The sequence below is a fragment of the Antennarius striatus genome, chromosome 10 (genome assembly GCF_040054535.1).
Source record: "Antennarius striatus isolate MH-2024 chromosome 10, ASM4005453v1, whole genome shotgun sequence".
Lineage (NCBI taxonomy): Eukaryota > Metazoa > Chordata > Actinopteri > Lophiiformes > Antennariidae > Antennarius > Antennarius striatus.
Genome location: NC_090785.1, coordinates 5,395,134 through 5,413,769, shown reverse-complemented (window position 1 = coordinate 5,413,769; position 18,636 = coordinate 5,395,134). Strand labels below are relative to the sequence as shown.

The following is an 18,636-nucleotide window of genomic DNA, read 5'->3' as shown; positions in this document are numbered from 1 at the left end:
CAGAGGTGGATGTGGGCTGACATCCACATAAAGTCAGATCCAGCCCGTTACCTTCAGAATGTCTCATTTAGCAGTAGAGCAGAAAAGAAGACAGAAATGCTCAGAAAGATTACCGTCAGCAAATCGGGTCAAGCTGAAGCCTTTTTGGAAGTTTTTTTTTTTTTTTTGAGGTTTGTTTCTGGATTACAATAATGTTGAGTAATGCATAATGTGTGTGATGAATTATGGTATCAGGGTGTTCAATGGGTTGTTGGCAACAGTATTTAATGTTTCAAGTACACTTTGGTTTACAGTTTTGGCAAAGTTGTCATAGTATATTATTTGACATATTGCAGTAATTCTGTGAATAAAAGTACAGCAACAGAAGCCCAGTATTAGATCTGGTATCAAATACGTACTGGCTTCAGTAATTATCACACTTCATACTGTTGAAATTTTCCTTTCTTTCAAACTAAAAATAGCATCCATTAAACTTAATAATGTGAAAATTGCCACAGATGAGAGGTGTGGTGTAATTAACACTTGAAAAAATTACTTTCTACTTAAAAATGACCTTCCTGTAGTTTCTTCACCACAATACAAGATAATGCAGCATACCCCTGCTGTCTATTATAGTACGTGCATGCATATCTGAAGTTCAGGTCTCAAGCAATAATTCCTTCATATAAAGCAGCTGTCCTGTAAAGATTATGGGGCAGCAGAGTCGTCATGGTAGCAGGACATGATTTAAGCCAAGGGATGACTGGGGTTGGCATTTTCGAAATGTCAAGAGGGGTGAGAACTGCATATCTGCCATCTGGTTTATCTGTTGTTCAGCCTTGTACTGTAGTATCACACTGTCATGGCTATGTGTTTAATTTCATGGAAGTGTAATGAATATGCTGAAATTGCACATTGAGGTTAAAGTAGTGCTATATTTTTGTTCATTGTATCACAGACTAACTTGAAGAGGGCTTCAATGTGAGATCAATGTGAATCCTCTTGACATTTTGAGAAGCTACATGCCTTTCAGGGCTACGGCAATATCGTATTTTAACTCCAAAATAACCCACAATTACCATATTATCAAGATATCTATATAACTGTTTTTTGATAAAGTTCATTTATTGTGGACATGATACACTTGTGTAAGATTACATTGAAGGCATTCTATTCTGTTCTATTTGAAACACAGTCCTCAATTGTTGTACATATAAAAGTGATCCGAAGATAGTTGTCATAGTTCTATTGACAAATACGCAGCAGCTCATTGTCTACAGTTGTTCTTTCAATCTGCTTATTGATTTGTTAGTTTAAGTAGTGAGAGTAGTTATTACTAAAGAAGCCTGTGAATGTATCAAACCTTCAAATTAATTTCTCCACATTTAGCGTTTTAATATCTTCAAATTTTATCTCGTGCTAACTGACTCATCTGAACGATAGCTCATAATTTAGCATAGCCAAATCAAAGAATCAAGTCCACTTGTTCAAAGGCAACATGAATACAGGAAAACCCAAAACCCACTCAACTTTACATACAGTCATGATAAATCATTTCATTTTCTAATGATGTTCCTCTTTGGTCACAATAGCCAACTTTATTGATTCACAAATGATCCACCTCCACCAGAGCTGCACATTGGGCATAGTATTTAAATATTGATAATACAATGTGTGTATGTTGCAAGGCATGCAATGTCATGTAACCACAAACATTATTCAAATGCATCATCACAACTTTTTTCTGCTTAAAACAAAAGGATATTCGTGGTTTAATATGATGACTGTGGTTGCCATCAATAATTATATATCATGACATGGAATTATAAATCATGACAGGGAATACAGAGCCAGAAGACAGAACCATAAGTTCATCAGGTGGTCGGAAACAAGACTTCATACGTGTACATTCTAATTCTGGCTTGTTTGGGAGGAGTGAGAAGAAATTAGCCACTGTTCAGCTAAGTTCTGATCCGATGATGGGCAACAAAAACCAGTTGGTTAAAGTCAGGAAAAACAGAGCTGATTGTTAAACAGTTGTCAAACTAAACCTAAACCTTTCCTCATGCTGCTTAATGTTTCCAGTTTATTGGGTGAAACTCACTGAAACTAGGTTTCACACAAGTCAAGCAGTAAACAGAGATTTGGGAGGCCTGTTTTAATATTGAAGCAATACTAGCCCTACATCATGACAAAATGTAACCTCTAAAGTTGCATTCGATTGAAAGCTACACATTTATGGATGAGTTAGGAAATTACCATGTCAACGGTGAGGCAAGGAATGAGCTCTGGATGATTATGTGATTCCATCTCTTCCTACTCTTATTTGTAAAGCATATCCAAAGTGTTTGCTAATTGTGTCATTTCCTTAGAAAATAGTCCCATATACAGAATTCTAGCATGGAACAATTTAGTGAGTTATGCAGCAAGTCGGTCGGTTGAATAATATACAGTCAACAGTGTCCAGCTGCTCCCCCTCTGACGTCGTCCTCCTCAGGGATGTTCTTACGTCATGTATATTGTAGCTGCTGGAAACTGTGACAAAAAATTCATTCATAGTGAGACAATGCTAGTGTGCACTTGCAAATTCAATAGGTGTGTTAAACTTTCTTCCTGCAAAGAAACTAACCACACAAGGAGAAGTAACAAAAATCACCTCAGCACAGCACAATATTGCACCTGTGCATTCATGCAAACACACTCAAAGATACAGATGTGCATGGACACACACACAGACTACAGACACGGAAACAGATGTCTGCGGACTTACGCCTACATGCTTCGCACGCACACGCATGAACACACAGGCTCGAATACAAACACAGATGTACGCCGACAAGTGTGAACATAATTGTACATCTGGATGACTAACACAACTTTATCAAACATTTTCCATGCATGTAGACGTGTGTTTGAGGACAAAAGGCACAAGTTCGCATTGGGACATGAGGTTTAATGACTCCATCAATCAAGGCTAAATCTTCAGTCATTCATTAACATTATATCAAGTCTGATTTTTAAAAAAATTACAAAGCACTACTTCTACATCCCTTAAATCACGATAATCATGTTTACTAGACAGGATTATCAATGTCACACTAGTGCAGGTAATAATGATTTTGCATTAGATTTGCCTCAGTGTGAGGACACAGTGATGCCCTCAGACATGAAGTAAATAAGTAGATAAGCCCCTTTCTGGGGATTACAGGCTCCAAGACAGCGTCAACACAGTGAGTTTTTTGTTTTTTTTGTCAATGCACACAGGTAATATTTTTGTTATAATCTGCTGCATGGTTCTATTGTTTATCAAAACATTGTCATTCACATCATCTTTGACACGCTGGCATTTCTGATTCCAAGGAGGTGGTGTTGTTATTTAAGGTTATGCTAAAGGAGGGAAGCATTAATCTTTCTGGGCATGTTGTTCTGCTATTTTTTTACAGAAACGATCAAGATCTTCTCCATGAAAGCTATCAATGTATAATATATAATTATTCGCTTCACCAATAGGAATCACAAGGATGCACTGCTCAAACAAAGAAGAAAGCTCAAGGGGTCAAATGTGTATGTGAACGAGCACTTAACTAAGAAAAATGCAGATATTGCGAGGAAGGAACGCCTTCTGAGAAAGCAGGGGAAAATTCAGTCAACATCGACTGCAAACTGTAAGGTGTATATTAAGTTGAATGGGGCACTAGAGGAGGCCAAGGTTTTGGTCACCAGAGACATGGGTGAGCTGGATATTACAAGTGACCTCACCAAGGTAACTGTAACCCATAGACAATGGTAACATATGCACTGACAAATCACCTAACTCGACATGAAGGCAATTGAACAAGACATTGATCCGGACAGTAACTTGTTTGACCACTTGAACTACACATGTTGCTACGACACAGTTAAACAATACAATGACCTGAATGTTAAACAACACCATGGAATATCAATAATTCACTTTAATTGCCGAAGTCTGTATGCCAATTAAAATAGTATCAAACATTACTTAAGTAAATTTAAGAAGCCATTCAAGATCATTGCATTGTCTGAAACTTGGCTCTGTCGTGAGAAAGGATTTGACCTTGAGCTGAGTGGATATGAGCTCAAGTATATGAATAGAAGGGGGGAAAAGAGGAGGAGGTGTGGCTCTATACATTGAAAATAACCTAAAATACAAAGTAATGGAAAATATGACAACATCTATTGATGATGTATCACAGTTGAGATATGCATGGAAAGACAAAAAAGTATCATTTGTAGTTGTGTGTATAGAACGCCAGATACAAGCATTGAAAAATTCAAGGATAACAAGGAGGAGTTGTTTTCAACTGACAATCAGAAGGTTATATATATATATATATATATATATATATAATCTGTGGGGACTACAACATCGACCTATTAAATCCCAATAAACATGGACCGACAGAAGAATTTATTAACACAATGTATAGTTTGAGTTTATATCCACTGATCAAAAAAAAATCACTGTCCAATGTCCTGTGTCCCACTTCTTCTTAGCTAACCTCTTTCTCTGTATACACTCCTGTACCTCCTCATTCCACCACAAAGTCTCCTTATCTACTGTCCTTCCAGATGACACACCAAGTACTCTCCTACCTGTCTCCCTGATCACATTAGCTGTAGTTGTCCAGTCATCTGGAAGCACCTCCTGACCACCCAGAGCCTGTCTTAACTCCTTCCTAAAAGTCATGCAACACTCTTCCTCTTTCAACTTCCACCATTTAATCTTCTGCTCTTTCTTTGTCCTCATCATCTTCCTCACCACCAGAGTCATCCTACACACCACCATCCTGTGCTGTTTGGCTACACTCTTGCCTACCACTACTTTGCAGTCACTGATCTCCTTCAGATTACACCGTTTACACAAAATGTAGTCTACGTGTGTGCTCCTACCACCACTCTTATACCTGTAGGTCCCCCTATGTTCTTGCCTCTTCTGGAAGAAAGTATTCACTATAGCCATTTCCATACTTTTTGCAAAGTCAACCATCATCTGTCCTTCTGCATTCCTCTCCTGGATACCAAACCTGCCCATCACCTCCTCATCACCTCTGTTCCCTGCACCAACATGTCCATTGAAGTCTGCTCCAATGACAACTCTCTCACTTCTAAGTATGTGCTGCATCACTTCATCAAAGTCCAACCAGAATTTCTCCTTCTCCTCCTCCAGCTCACATCCTACATGTGGAGCATAACCACTAACAACATTGAACATCACACCTTCGATTTCTAGCTTCGGACTCATCACTCTATCTGACACTCTTTTTACCACCAGGACATTCCTAACAAACTCCTCCTTCAGGATAACTCCTACTCCATGTATTTTCCTATCTGCACCATGATAGAACAACTTGAACCCTGCTCCTAAACTTCTAGCCTTGCTACCTTTCCACCTGGTCTCCTGGACACACAGTATGTCTACCTTCCTCCTCTGCATCATGTCAACCAACTCTCTACCTTTTCCTGTCATAGTTCCAACATTCAACGTCCCTACTCTCATTCCTATACTCTTGACATTCCTCTTCTCTCTTTTTACGAACACACTTTCCTCCTCTTTTTCTTCGACAAACAGTAGTCCAATTTCCACCGGCACCCTGTAGGTCAACAGCACCAATGGCGGTCGTTGTTAGCCCGGGCCTCGACTGACCCAGTATGGAAGTCATACGTTTGATTCGCATAGGTTTGATTTTGCAAAGGTTTTACGCCGGATGCCCTTCCTGACGCAACCCTCTGTATTTATCCAGTCTTGGGACCGGCATAATAAGACACTGGCTTCTGTCATCTTGTGGCTACATCACTATACTGTTTTATTTTATTTGTTTGTCTGTTTGTTGGTTTGTTTGGTTTTTTTTTCTCCTTCTGTTTTACTGTAGGTTTTTTGGGGTTTTTAAATTTTCATCTTTCTATGACTATGCAGTATAAATGAGTGATTTACTTCTGTAAATATTATCAGCAAGTATTTTGTAATGAGTATTTTCTTTCTTTTTTGAGAATAAGGGGGTAGGAGTTTAACAAGTTTACACTTCTTCCTACTCCTTTTCAGATAGTATTCACACCATTCTGGCATATTTATTATTGTTTGTTATTGTTGTTTTGTTATTTGAAATAAATGAACTCATTCATTCATTCAATGTTGGAATTCCGATGATTCTTTCTGTCTCATTTGATCTCATCTCATCACGTACATGTTATACTGTATATTCATGTTTGCAAAGTAAATCACTGACTTTTACCCCCATGGGTCCACTTTAAGTTGTCGTCCTCATACAGCACTGATAAGACCACCTATAGAGGAAGATTGTGGGTACAGTTAGATATTCATTACAATAAATACATCCTAGTCAGAATATACAAGCCACAGTTTTTAAGACATGCAGTTTCTAACATCAAAAATCACAGAATAGATATTGCAGTTTTAAAATCTTACCTTTGACATTCATAGCAAGAATAATAGCTTTAAGAGATGGTGAGGGCAGAATGCCCTTTTCTGACATTATTGAGATGCAGCAGTTCAGATATGCTTTTTTCAGATAGTCCACATATTCAAAATTGCACCACAGAAAAGCTCCAAGAATTAACTTAAGTGATGCTTTAGACACAATTTTTGCATCCACTGCCTTTATGGTATACAATATAAAGAACACACGGTTCTATCTTCATCTCATAGTGCTCGTATCAGAACAGTTACAATCTCACACGTGCTTTTTATGTATTCATCTTCATTTATGCTTTTCATTTCTTCAACTTCAGTCATTCAGGGAAGTTTTTTTGTTCTTTTATCAGCCGCCAACAAGTTTTGCTATGCACATAGAATTGTTCTAATGAATGATGTTTTGATTTTGGTCTTCATTAAATAAAAACATCCAAAAAAAAGTTTTTTCCATGCTTCATCTTCATGCAGACAAAGAATATGAATGGATTTCAGAGGAGCGAAACTCCAGTTTGACAAACTTATGTCATGAGTCATCAACAAGTAATGGTTCTGAACCAATGCATGTTTGGTTATTCCAAAATGCTGCACACTGAAAATTAAAATGCATCATTCAGTGATACGTGAGTGTATCATGAATCACAGCTGATCATATTTTTTAGCATTCAGATTCATCTCAGCAATTTCTCATGGTGTAATGAGTTCCTTCCTGTGATGCTCTATTTTGGCAGTGGATAATCCAGCTGATTTTAATACAAGTGCCCAGAGAGAAATATCACTGTGGCTCAAACAAAGAATTGCATATACAGAGAGTTGAGGAAACTGAGCCTCAGGCAACCTGGGCCTGCTTAAGTCTTCTCCCAGACATAATTTATGTGTGATTAAATCGAGGCACTTCGCAATGTAAGATAAAAAATTTAGGGATGGATAAAATGTCATCATGATATGGAAAGGCACATAAACCATTGTGTAAAATATTAAGTATTTTACACAATTCAGCTATGAAGGTAGCCATCAACTAACATAAAATCTATCTTAAGTGAATTCTGGTTGATCTTCAATGTTTAACTAAAAAAATTACCATAATATTTCCAGCTTCTTTTTAGAATATGTTTTGTTATTTTATGTCACCAAGGGAGCCCAAAACTTGCATTTAATTTTCTGTGAACATTTAAAACTAAATGTTGATTTGCTAATCACAACAATAGTGAACAACAACAAAAGTTTTATCATCAAAATTCAAATTCAGTATCAATAATGTGTAATTTCTCAGAACACAGGACCATAAAGGAATTATGTGAATCCAAGGATATCAGTTTAATAACTGCGTGAAGGAACACTGGGAAGTCATGAACATATGCCAAAAGAGACAAAATGCTGCACATCACCAAAGAGGAACTTTGTTCAAACACGTAAAAGAAGCAACAATTACATGTCAGATTTGTACAGTCTGGAAAAATCTGTGTTCAGTCCAACCTTTGTGGCAGCATTTGCAGATTCAGTGTTTCAAAACAATTACCCACTATTTTATTTTTTTCAAATGACTTGACAACTATTACATAAATGCCAGGGATTCAGTACAGACATTCATGTTACTCTTAATATGAATTACAGCAACTGAAGACACTTCAGCTTTGAAAATGTTGTCATCATCAGGTCAAGTATCTCCGGTATTTTTTAACGTGGGGAACCTCATATCTACCAAACATTGTCAACTTAACACATTGGTTACAATCACATTACTCTGCTTTTATTGTGTATGGCTTTACAGAGTTACCTTGAAGACATGTTGACTTCAGTCATGTTGCAGTTAAAGAAACAAGAATATTGTGTTGTCAAAGGAATAAGGAGGAGCGGTGTATGAGCTGAAGTTTCTCTTAATATCTTTATATGTTTGATCATTTGGTAACAATATCAGTGAACATTTGTTTTTGTTCTTTGCAATATTCTTTGCAAGTATTGAAATGGCAGTAGTTAATGTCTACCTTAATCTGAAACTAAAGGTACATGTCATTTATTTGTATGAAATTGAAACTGAAAAGCTAAAATTAATAACAGGATGACTTAGAAAAGTAAACTGTACATAGGCTGCCACTTTAATTAATCTGTCTTTCAATTTTACTGGTCTATTTAAGTCATTGTTTTCATTTTGCAGTATCTTCTTCCTATGACACACAGCCATGACTCACACTTTCAAAATCTGAAGAAGGTCATCTTCATTCTGTGAATTATGAAAACTGATGTGACCTGGGTCAGGTTAACCTTAATGATTCCAAAAAATTAAAGGTTAAAAAGTAAACAGTAAAACAATACAAGTCATCGGTGACTGCTTGCAGAAATTTCAAAATCATAATTTTCCCAGATGCTGTTTTACTTTGTCTTCCTTTTGTGAAGTCCAGAAAAACAAGATATATTTACAGGTGCTAAAGAACCACAGCTGGTAAACTTTAATGAGACAAATCTCCGGTAGCTATGTACAGTTCAGGGATTTAAAAATGCACCACTTCATCTTTTTAACTGTGCTGTGTGAAAATAACCTGTTTTCCTCTATAATTTTTAATATCTTGAACGGGGCTCATGGTTGTTCCACAGCTGTCCACATCATTCCACTTCAGAAAACTTAAAACACACAAATTCACAGCAGTATGACGAGTTCAGGTTTATGGGTACCAGTGGTCTCTGCTGCTGTAGTGGTGGCCACACAGAACTTGTTTCAGGGTTACAAAATGCTGGGGTAGATATTGTGGAATGAAGATCGCTGATGGGCAACTTCTCTGGAGGAGTACCCCATTTTCCGAGGCCCAACCTTTGGATTCTTGACTGATATCAGTCTTTTTATTATATTGTCAGTTAGTTTTCTCTTTTGGGATTTGCCTTATAAAAATAAAACGGCTCTAAGAATTGTCTTTTGAAAAAAAATTCTATGAAGCATGTTCAAACAAGTTATCTTGAGAAAGATTTAAAAAATGAATCTACCCTACATATGCTGTTGGTGCAAATTTCAGTATGGAGAAACTTTCTCACATTGGGTTTGAAATGTGGACCTATGTGCTGGTGTCGTGCCCGAAGTGTTTCCTGCCTCACACCACCAGTCTGTTGGGATAGGCCTCAGCACTCTGTGACTCGCGACAGTGGACGGAGTGGATATAGAAAATGAATGAATAAATGAAAGTTGGATGATGCATGGTACATTTTTAAATCACTGGAGTATATCCAGATAGTAATGTGTTTAATTAAGGTTTACATGCATTAAATTGTATTTACCACAACAGCATCTATTTAAGCGTTTCATCAAAAACACAAGATGTATGATACTAAAGTGTAAACATCTTGACGTTGATTTTTTTTTTTGCAGCACTGCTGGTCTCATTCTGTATTTATTAGCATGTTCTCAGAACAAAAAAATAATCGCTGTTTAATCTCAGATAGAACCTGTACAGATGTTGCCATGGCTTAATAAATCAATCTGGTCTTTTTCAATCTGGCACAGCTCAGAAGCGCATATATACATATATATATATATATATATATATATATATATATATATATATATACACAGGCATTCCTCGGCCTACGTTGTTTCAAGTTACATCATTCTCAATTTTACGTCGGTTTTCAAAAAAATACACAAGAAAAAAAGTTACCTTTTTTTTCAATACTATATTAAAAAATATTTGAATTTGTAAGATTGAAATACATTTTTATTTATTTTTATTAACCAAATATTATTTAAAAGACATTCAAAATGTACAGTACAGGTTTAGGAATGTTTATTTTCGGTTTAGCCTGGAGACTAGTTAATTCGACATACAGTACGTCGATTTCGGACTTACAGTATGTCGTGTCTCCTGAAACCAACTAACATAGGATGAGGTTTGCCTGTATATATCAACCTTCATGTACACATTTGAAATTCTCGGTTATGACACACAAAAACATACTAACAGCAGCCATAGTTAATGGGTTACTATCTGATTGTTTCTTGCTAAGTTAATTTGTCTTTGCTGTTTTATTTTTGACTAGCCACTGTTGTTTTAGCAATCAACAATAAAGTTTTGTGAGACAAATTGACAGTTAACTGTCATGATGGAGAGCACTATTCCTATTCTAAGGCTGATCTCATGTACTGATTAGCAATAGCTCTTACAGATTATCCTGCTGGACATTGAAGAATGGAGATACTGCTCATCAAGATAGCAGAGCAAAATTTAGTTTCATTGTCTGCTTTTCCACTATTCCAGAATCACTGGGAAAGAATAGTCCTCTCTTGGTCACTGGAAGAGGGCAGTATTAAAGCTCCTTATGATCCAGCAGCTTTCATTCACTTTCTGCGCTGAGGACAGAGATCAGATAAAGTTCTCTGATGCGACCATTTTCCTTTATAATGCAACAAATAAGAGCATCTGTTGATAACCCAAATCTCGTAGGGCACATACATACTTCATGTCTTTTTATCATACATTTGTATATTATAGTTTCATACTAAATCTTTAAAGTGATAACAATTGGATAGCTGAAAGCTGTTTTTTACCACAAAAGCAGTACTTTGACTTTGTTTTGACTTGACTTGATTGCAACGACGATGTACAAACGTGCAGAATGGCTTCAGTCTGCAGAAGTCCTCAGCACTCTGAAAAAGAACAGTGGCAGGTAGACCCGGATCTAAGACACAAAGAATAGAAAAACAGAATCGCTGTACATATTTAGAGGACAGAATAATGCCACATGGTCCATTTTCCTTTAAACTGCACTGGTCCTCCTAACTGTTTGGAACAAGGAGGTTCCTCAGCAACACTGCAGTCTTTAGTGTCCATTGATGAGCAGGTGTAGGAGCAGCAGAAGGCCAAAGGCAGCTTGAAGCATTAGGCTGGGAGATGAGGCAGAGATGGGAAGGCTATTGGATGGCAAGGTGGATTGGCCCACGAGTAATTCATTTCCCAGAGCCTATGAGGGGGCACAGAAATCAGTTTACTGACACTCTTTTTTTATGTGGTCCAATGCTGATTATGTGCAAATAAAACATGAATTGAGTTTCAGGTGATAATTACTTCTCTTTAGAGGTCAGGATTAAAAACAGGGCTGAGAGATTACATCAAGTTGAATGAAACTCCAAATAGGTTTACTGTGTGATCTGATATCAGCATTGCTTGTATTAAGATATTGCCAAATGCCACAGTCAGATTTTCACAAGTAGCTTCAAAAATATCACAACGCACTATTTCATATCTTTTGTATAGTGCAAGATACAGCAGTATTTCTACATAAATAGTCTTTTATCTTAGCCAATTACCAAAAAAAAAACTACAGTTTACAGGAATTTATCCATCTGTCTAAAGTTTCTGCAGAATGTTGCTTTACTATTTAAGAATGCCTTCTGAGCAACGTTTACTCTTATCAGATCGACAGCATGTTTGTTTGTAGAAAGTTGCCAAAATCTTACAGTAAGTAGAAATGTGCACACCTGAGTTGGTATTATTGTATCCAGAATGTTCCGCATAGTTTCTGTTGTTTCTTGTAGAGAAGTTGTGTTCCTGTTGTCTGTGCTGCTGGGGCTTGGAGTCCTGGACTGACTGGTAGTCGACTGCGGATCTGATTCACTTCCAGACATCACAATTGCATTCTCTGAAATGTGGTACGGCAGTGAAAACAATTACTCTTACAATGAAAGATAGCACCTACATCAAAGATAAGTAATATTATGGTAACAGTTTGAATAGAAATTTAATACCTTTTAAAAGGAAAAATCATATATTAGCTTGTTATGAACTAGACAAATGGGAATTGTTTGTTTGTGCAATTAGACACCAAAAGAAAGGTCAAACACTAAATACAGAAATGAGATAAAACTATTTCAGTGATGTGAATAATAAGTAATAAAACCTCCCTTCGGCTTGTCCCTTTAGAAGTCACCACAGCGTGTCTTTCTTTTTCCATTTCAGATGAACGCATACTTATTTGAAAATGATTTTTTTAAATTTATTTTTATGCCAGATGCCCTTCCTCTGCATTTATCCAGATTTAGTACAGGTTTACAGTTTGTGCCCTCCGTAGGGCTGCAGATGCCAAGGATTGAACTCAGGGCAGCATACATGCTGTAATATCCATTATTACAGATGAAACTAAATAGAAAGATCTTAAATAAAGGTTTACGTAATAATGGATAGTAACCCTTTAATACCATGTTAATACAAGATGTTCTCACAACAATATAGATTAATATCAGTGTAATACTGTATCTTCAATATTATTAATAAGTGAAGTCAGAATTGTGAATTTCAAAATTGTAAATATAAAAATCAGTTCCTGCTGTTTTGAGGTACAGGTAATAGAACTATTTTTATTCAATCTTTATTTCACCAGGAAGCCCGCTGAGATAGAAAATCTTTTGAGAGGGAGACCTGACCAAGAGGCCAAACTTGTGCAACAACAATCCCAAAGAAATTCATACAAAACACAACAAATATAATGCAAATTATATCTGTATTTACAATTAAAACTATAGTAATTATATACATATCACTTCACTCTCTTGTCTAGCTACTTCTATGTAATTCATAAGTTTATCTGGCATCAGTGACATAATCTCAATATGATGTCATTGAATTTTCCTTGTATCTGTTACACTGTTAGCGGTTGCCTATTTGTGTGTGTACATATTGCATGAGAGCTTTTGGTGGTCCAGCGGTAGTTCACTTTTGGTCAGTGGAAGCATGGGAGAGGGGAAAAACACAGAATATACTCAGTATTCTCTTCAAGTATCCAAACTGCACCTGCCTCTCCACATCGACCTCATTAACTCAGACTATTTGCAGTGGCCAAACAACTCTGAGGCCTCTCTCTGTATCTTGTCTAGGCTGAGGGCCCGAGGAAAGACTGGCCAAAGATTCACCTCACTGCACACACAGAGCAAAGATACTCTCTGTGTGTACAGGTTCAAGACAGATTTATACTGGCTGAGGTCAGTAATAAGAACCATTATTCAAACTCCAAAGCAAAGGTTATAAACAGAATCAAGAGGAAGTCTTAAGGTGATCGTTAGTATTACTAAACATGACAGAAAAACAGACAATGCAATAAATTGCAATAAACCCGCTGTGCTTAATTATACCCATGATGGCGTTCTTATATACATTGCATTTACCCCAACTATGTCCATTTGCTTGTTTGTTGAATTGCCAGCAGGTGAAACAAAAACTACTTGACCAATTTCCATCACAGTTGATGGTAGGATCGATCTTGGAGTAGAAAAGAGCTTTTGAAAGCTTGAGGGGATCCATTTTTTTTATTTTTTTTAGCCTTCTTTAACATGGTGATTTTTGATTTCACTTTAAATTAAGCAATAATGCATGGCTCTGAATGGAAATTTAGTGTTTTTTTGGAATGGATTCACGTAAAAATTTTGTTCCAGTAAATTTTAATTAGAGATTATTTGCAGTCAATAGTTTTGTTAGTCTAATACTTCAAACCAGACTAAACTGACTCCGAAATCAGTGGATAGATTGGCATTATATTTTGTACTGACTTGTAATTTACTGACAATTCCCTTCCACTAATCATATGTTTGACTTTTGAGGTTTTGAATTAAAGGTCACAACAGAGGTCTGGAAATTTGTTCAGACAATAATGCATGTTCACGGTGCATTCTAAAGTAATAATACAATCAATAATGTAGTTGATCATTTAGGAAGTCATAGAAACAGGTCAATAAAAACCAAAAGTATGAACGAATTTCAAATTACCACCCTAGTTTAAAGGTTAAAATTAGTTTTCCGAGGGAAGTTTTCATGATCAGCTCAATAACCTTTTTATTTCCAATCATCAAAAAAAGTCAATTGGGTCTTATGTAGGGATTTTTAATAAAATTACAATTACAAAACAATCCCAGGGCCAACATACTTAAAATTCACAGAGAAGTGGCTGTCTGAACACCCAGGTGGAATTACCAAGGAAACAGCATGAAGGGGATGATTAATAACGAGAGTAAACAAAGTGAACTGAGCAAGAGAGAGATGGAGTACATTGGATATGCCATTAAATAACACAAGATCTCTGATTTAAATACATCACTCTGCTGCTACTTGCTCATGCTGTGAAGCATCTTCATCACTGAATCCCCTACAGCTCTGTCCTGTCACTTCTTAACAGAACTTCTTTAGTTTGATTTTCATATAAAATCTGTTTGAATGGTTCCCCATCGCAGTTTATCAAGGCAAATTATTGTTATGATGGAATGTAGATTTTTTTGTGCTTCACTTCAAAATAAAAGTAATCTGGCTCTGATACCAAGGTTTTAGTAAAGCAGTATTCAACACTATAGATGACACACAATTAGTTTCAGACTAAAAATGTCCATATGCTTGTATTTTTCTTCATACGATTCCATAAATGGTTCCCGGAAGCTTAAAGTAATAGGTTCCTTTGTTTTTATTTTCTGTTTGACCTAAGTATAGTTGAATTTAACTTTGCTTAGTTTTGGATCCATATGCAGCATATGAGATTCTCCTGATTAGTCAGTTTAACAGGTGCTGGTGGGTGGAATATTTTACCTCCAGACAAAGCTAGACTGGCTGTTTCCAGCTAAGCGAATAGTGGATGTACAGTACTCTTATGAGTGTTATAGATCATCACACTGTCCGCAAAACACCACAAGTGTCCTTTACACTTATTATGCCAAATGACTCCATTAAATTAGTGTTGTTTCAATATCAGGGAAATTGTTGTTTTATGATTTTCAATCTACAGTATTTGGGCTGGGTGGTACGGTGCTGCGGTGGGTAGCACTGTCGCCACACAGCAAGGCGGTTCCGGGTTTGAGTCCCGCTCTGTGCGGAGTTTGCATGTTCTCCCCATGTCTGCTTTGGTTCTCTCTGGGTTCTTCGACTTCCTCCCACCTCCAAAAACAATGCGCTTCATGTTGATTGGCCGGTCACAAATTGACCGTAGGAGTGAGTGTGTGCATGTGTGTTTGTATGTGTGTGGCCCTGCGGTGCACTGGCGTCGTGTCTGGAGTTTCCCCCGCCTCACACCCTAAAACAAGCTGGGCTCCAGCTCCCCACAAGCTACGGAAGGGGGGATTTGGGCAATAAAAAATAATATAAAATACATTACTGTAATTACTTTAAAAAAAATTTTTTTTCATTTTTAAAAAATGTAAATTTTTTAAATATTAATAGTTCTTTAGCCCAGTCCCATTTTATATTTGAGAACATTTAGAATCTGACTGTTCTTGGCTTAGTAATCATTTAAACAAATTTGGTAACGAAGTCATGTCAGGAATTAGACCATTATATGTACAGTATCTATCCCAGTGACACACTGTGACCCTAAAAACACTCACGAAGACAGATGTTGCTGGTGAAATATTCCAGGAAGTGCTGGCACTCTTCTCTCTGGCTCCCACTGGCTGAACAGGAGCACCACGGAGCCACGCTGGATGTTGAGTTGTCGACATAGTTGGGAGTTATTGTGCTTCCTGCAGTGAGATCACATACAGTCCTCAATCAGTATTAAAAATTCATCCTCCTTTGAGTTGTTACACTTTCTTCATGAAGCGTTATTATCTAAACCATTAATGGACAATGCATTTCCTACTTTTTGACCTGTTGAACAGGGCTAGTAATATTCAAGTATGTTCCGACTGACCACACACTAACTCATCCCTTGTTTAACAGGGAAGTAGAATTATTCCAGTCCTTCAAAATTTTAGGTCACAGATGTCTTTCAGATTTTTTTCGGGTGGCTGTTTTATTTTTATTCAGTATAGTATAGGCAGGATTTCAAGTGCTTTAACAAATATAAGACAGCGATGAAAATGCCAAGTGCCTGTTTATGCTGAGGGGCACTATTTGAGTTTCTTGAAATGCATTAGAGCCTCTTGCCAGTGCATGAAAAAGAAGTGGCGTTTGTTTTTCTTTTGTAGGAGGTCATGACAAAAAAATATTTTGTAAAAAGTCTGCTGCTCTACAAAGAAAGGTCTTATGAATTTTGTATCTGAAACTATGTTGAACTTTTCTTTTGGATTCAAATTAAAAGATTAATTTAATTCTCTTCTAACTTCTATTAATGAATTTACCCTCTAGCTAACTTTCACTCGTCACTGCCTCTTTCCTTCATTAGCATAGCTTATGGTACACATATTCATTCTCACACCCACCTGCTCATTTCATGTCTTGTTTCTCTTTATTTATGTAGTTCTTACTGTGCGTTACGTCTCCGATGTTCACCTACCTATGAGCCCAGTGTAGGCGACAAGACAGGCTCCATAGTTCCCTTGCTTGCAGCCATTGGCAGATATTTCCGAGGGTTCGCAATTGTACTGAAACTGCGCCAGTCGAGACCTTCAAAAACAACAATGTAATTAGCAGGAACATGATTAATTTTTGTTGTTAAAAAAAGTTTGTCGGTTCTTTACAAAAAAAAAACTGCTATAGCTCAGTCATTTAATTAAGAGTTTGCCCCTGTGACATAAAGAAATATGCCAGGGTGAAAAAGAAAACCATTGGGCTGTAATGTGAAAGTGATAGAAAGACTAATATATTTCATCCCCCAGACCTAGGATCATTAGTAAAGCCCTCTGAGTGTAATGGGGCTGTGAAAAATAATGGCCATGACCAGAGATAGCAATGAGCGATAACTCTGATCCATCTGGCTCTTTATCTGTGCTAAATATTTAATGTGTTATTCCAATAGGCTCTCTGGGGTGTTCTAACCAGTGGTGGTAGAGGGCTATAGGGTAAAACAGAGAGTCATTTTGTTGATTGAATGTCTGTTTGGTTTCAAAGAGCCCTAATACCGCATTGCACTGGCCCATACATGTATGGTGAGGATACCTAAAATTTTATCCAAGGGATATTTGAAAGAAATGGAAATAGGGATGAATATTGGGTTTTCCTGATCTGTTATAGCACAAGAAACGAGGCTGATCATTAAGCAAAACCAAACTGGCTATTATCATTATATTATAGTAATACATTATGGTATCCATATGAGGCTGTGATTATGAGAAATAACTGTAATATCTGATACAGACAGATAAAAAGACTAGCATAAAAAAATGGTAGCTAATTAAAATCATCCATTCCTTTGTTCTAACCTGCACACATAGTCAGCATTGCAGATCCTCAACTGTGTAATGCAGCTGGGTTTTTCTGCACTTTCATAAGAGCAACTGGGTACAATGGTCTGTCTTCGACGCTCTGCACATGCTGTGTCCGTACAGGGGCAGAAGAGCAACTCGTGGGTGTAGTCGGCAGGAATGCGGTCAAAGAACCTGCGAAGAGCTTTATTGCATTTAGGCCGGTTGCACAGCCCCGACCTGGCAGTGGGTTTGATGCAAGCTGAGACATATTCTGTGCGGAGTTTCTGGCACAAGTCATCCACATTGCAAGCCTTAGCTGCATCCAGACAGCGATTCACAGGTGTCATGCCAACATCGGAGTCTGTGGATGGAAGGCAGGCAAAAGATAGTACCGATAATACCACAGCAATGTTATTTGTTTATATGAATAAAATCAGCAATATATGGCCTCTAGTGTTTCAACCTCTGTAGCAAGTTACAACCAAATCCAAAAAGAAGTGATTTGTTGTTTGTTCTGTTTTGTTCTGTTATTTGTTTTCTGAAAGGACATACAACATTCTAGGTATTTTTTTTAATGTGAATATATCAATGTGGCCTTGTTACACAATTTGATTAAACACAAGCTACCATTTTAAAAATACAACAATATAAATAATGGGCTGCATCAAAGCTGTGGCTTCAACTTTTATTGATAACAGAGCTATAATGGATTCTGATCTATATGCTTAAATTGAGAAAAGAAAAATTTAGAGATCCACCTTTGGTGACAAATACTAAAGAAAATGGCACATGCATAGAAAATGTTGCCCTTCAACAAACTGAAGATTTAATTTCGTATTCAATGTTCAGATGAATGGTATCTGTTTTTCAAATGATAAAGTGGTATAAAATAAGCTTGGAGTGAATAAAGGTCAGTGAACTTGCCAGCTGAAATAGAAGCCAAGCGAACATAGTCGTAATCCCTCTGCACTGTCTCATATGGATAACTCTCCACCAGTTTAAGTCCTAAAGAACAAACAGACACAGATGGAAACATTGGTTTGAATACTAATAAGTTACAATTCATAATGTATTTTTGCCAGTAAGCTTGGGGTGTCCCTCTGTTTTTTAGACTATAGACAGCTGATAC

At 37.0% G+C, this 18,636-nt stretch overlaps 1 protein-coding gene across 1 annotated transcript in view; it reads right to left on the bottom strand.

Annotated features, from left to right (window-relative positions):
• Positions 1-10,043: 10,043 nt before the first annotated feature.
• gfra4b (GDNF family receptor alpha 4b) overlaps positions 10,044-18,636 on the bottom strand; it is a 35,415-nt gene continuing 26,822 nt past the window's right edge. The window contains exons 3-8 of the mRNA XM_068325996.1: positions 18,432-18,512; positions 17,523-17,868; positions 16,658-16,767; positions 15,768-15,902; positions 11,892-12,052; positions 10,044-11,374 (exon numbers count right to left, since the gene is read on the bottom strand). Of these exons, the coding sequence (XP_068182097.1) occupies positions 11,234-11,374; positions 11,892-12,052; positions 15,768-15,902; positions 16,658-16,767; positions 17,523-17,868; positions 18,432-18,512 (974 nt within the window). The 3' untranslated portion in view covers positions 10,044-11,233. The remainder of the gene's footprint in view (positions 11,375-11,891; positions 12,053-15,767; positions 15,903-16,657; positions 16,768-17,522; positions 17,869-18,431; positions 18,513-18,636) is intronic.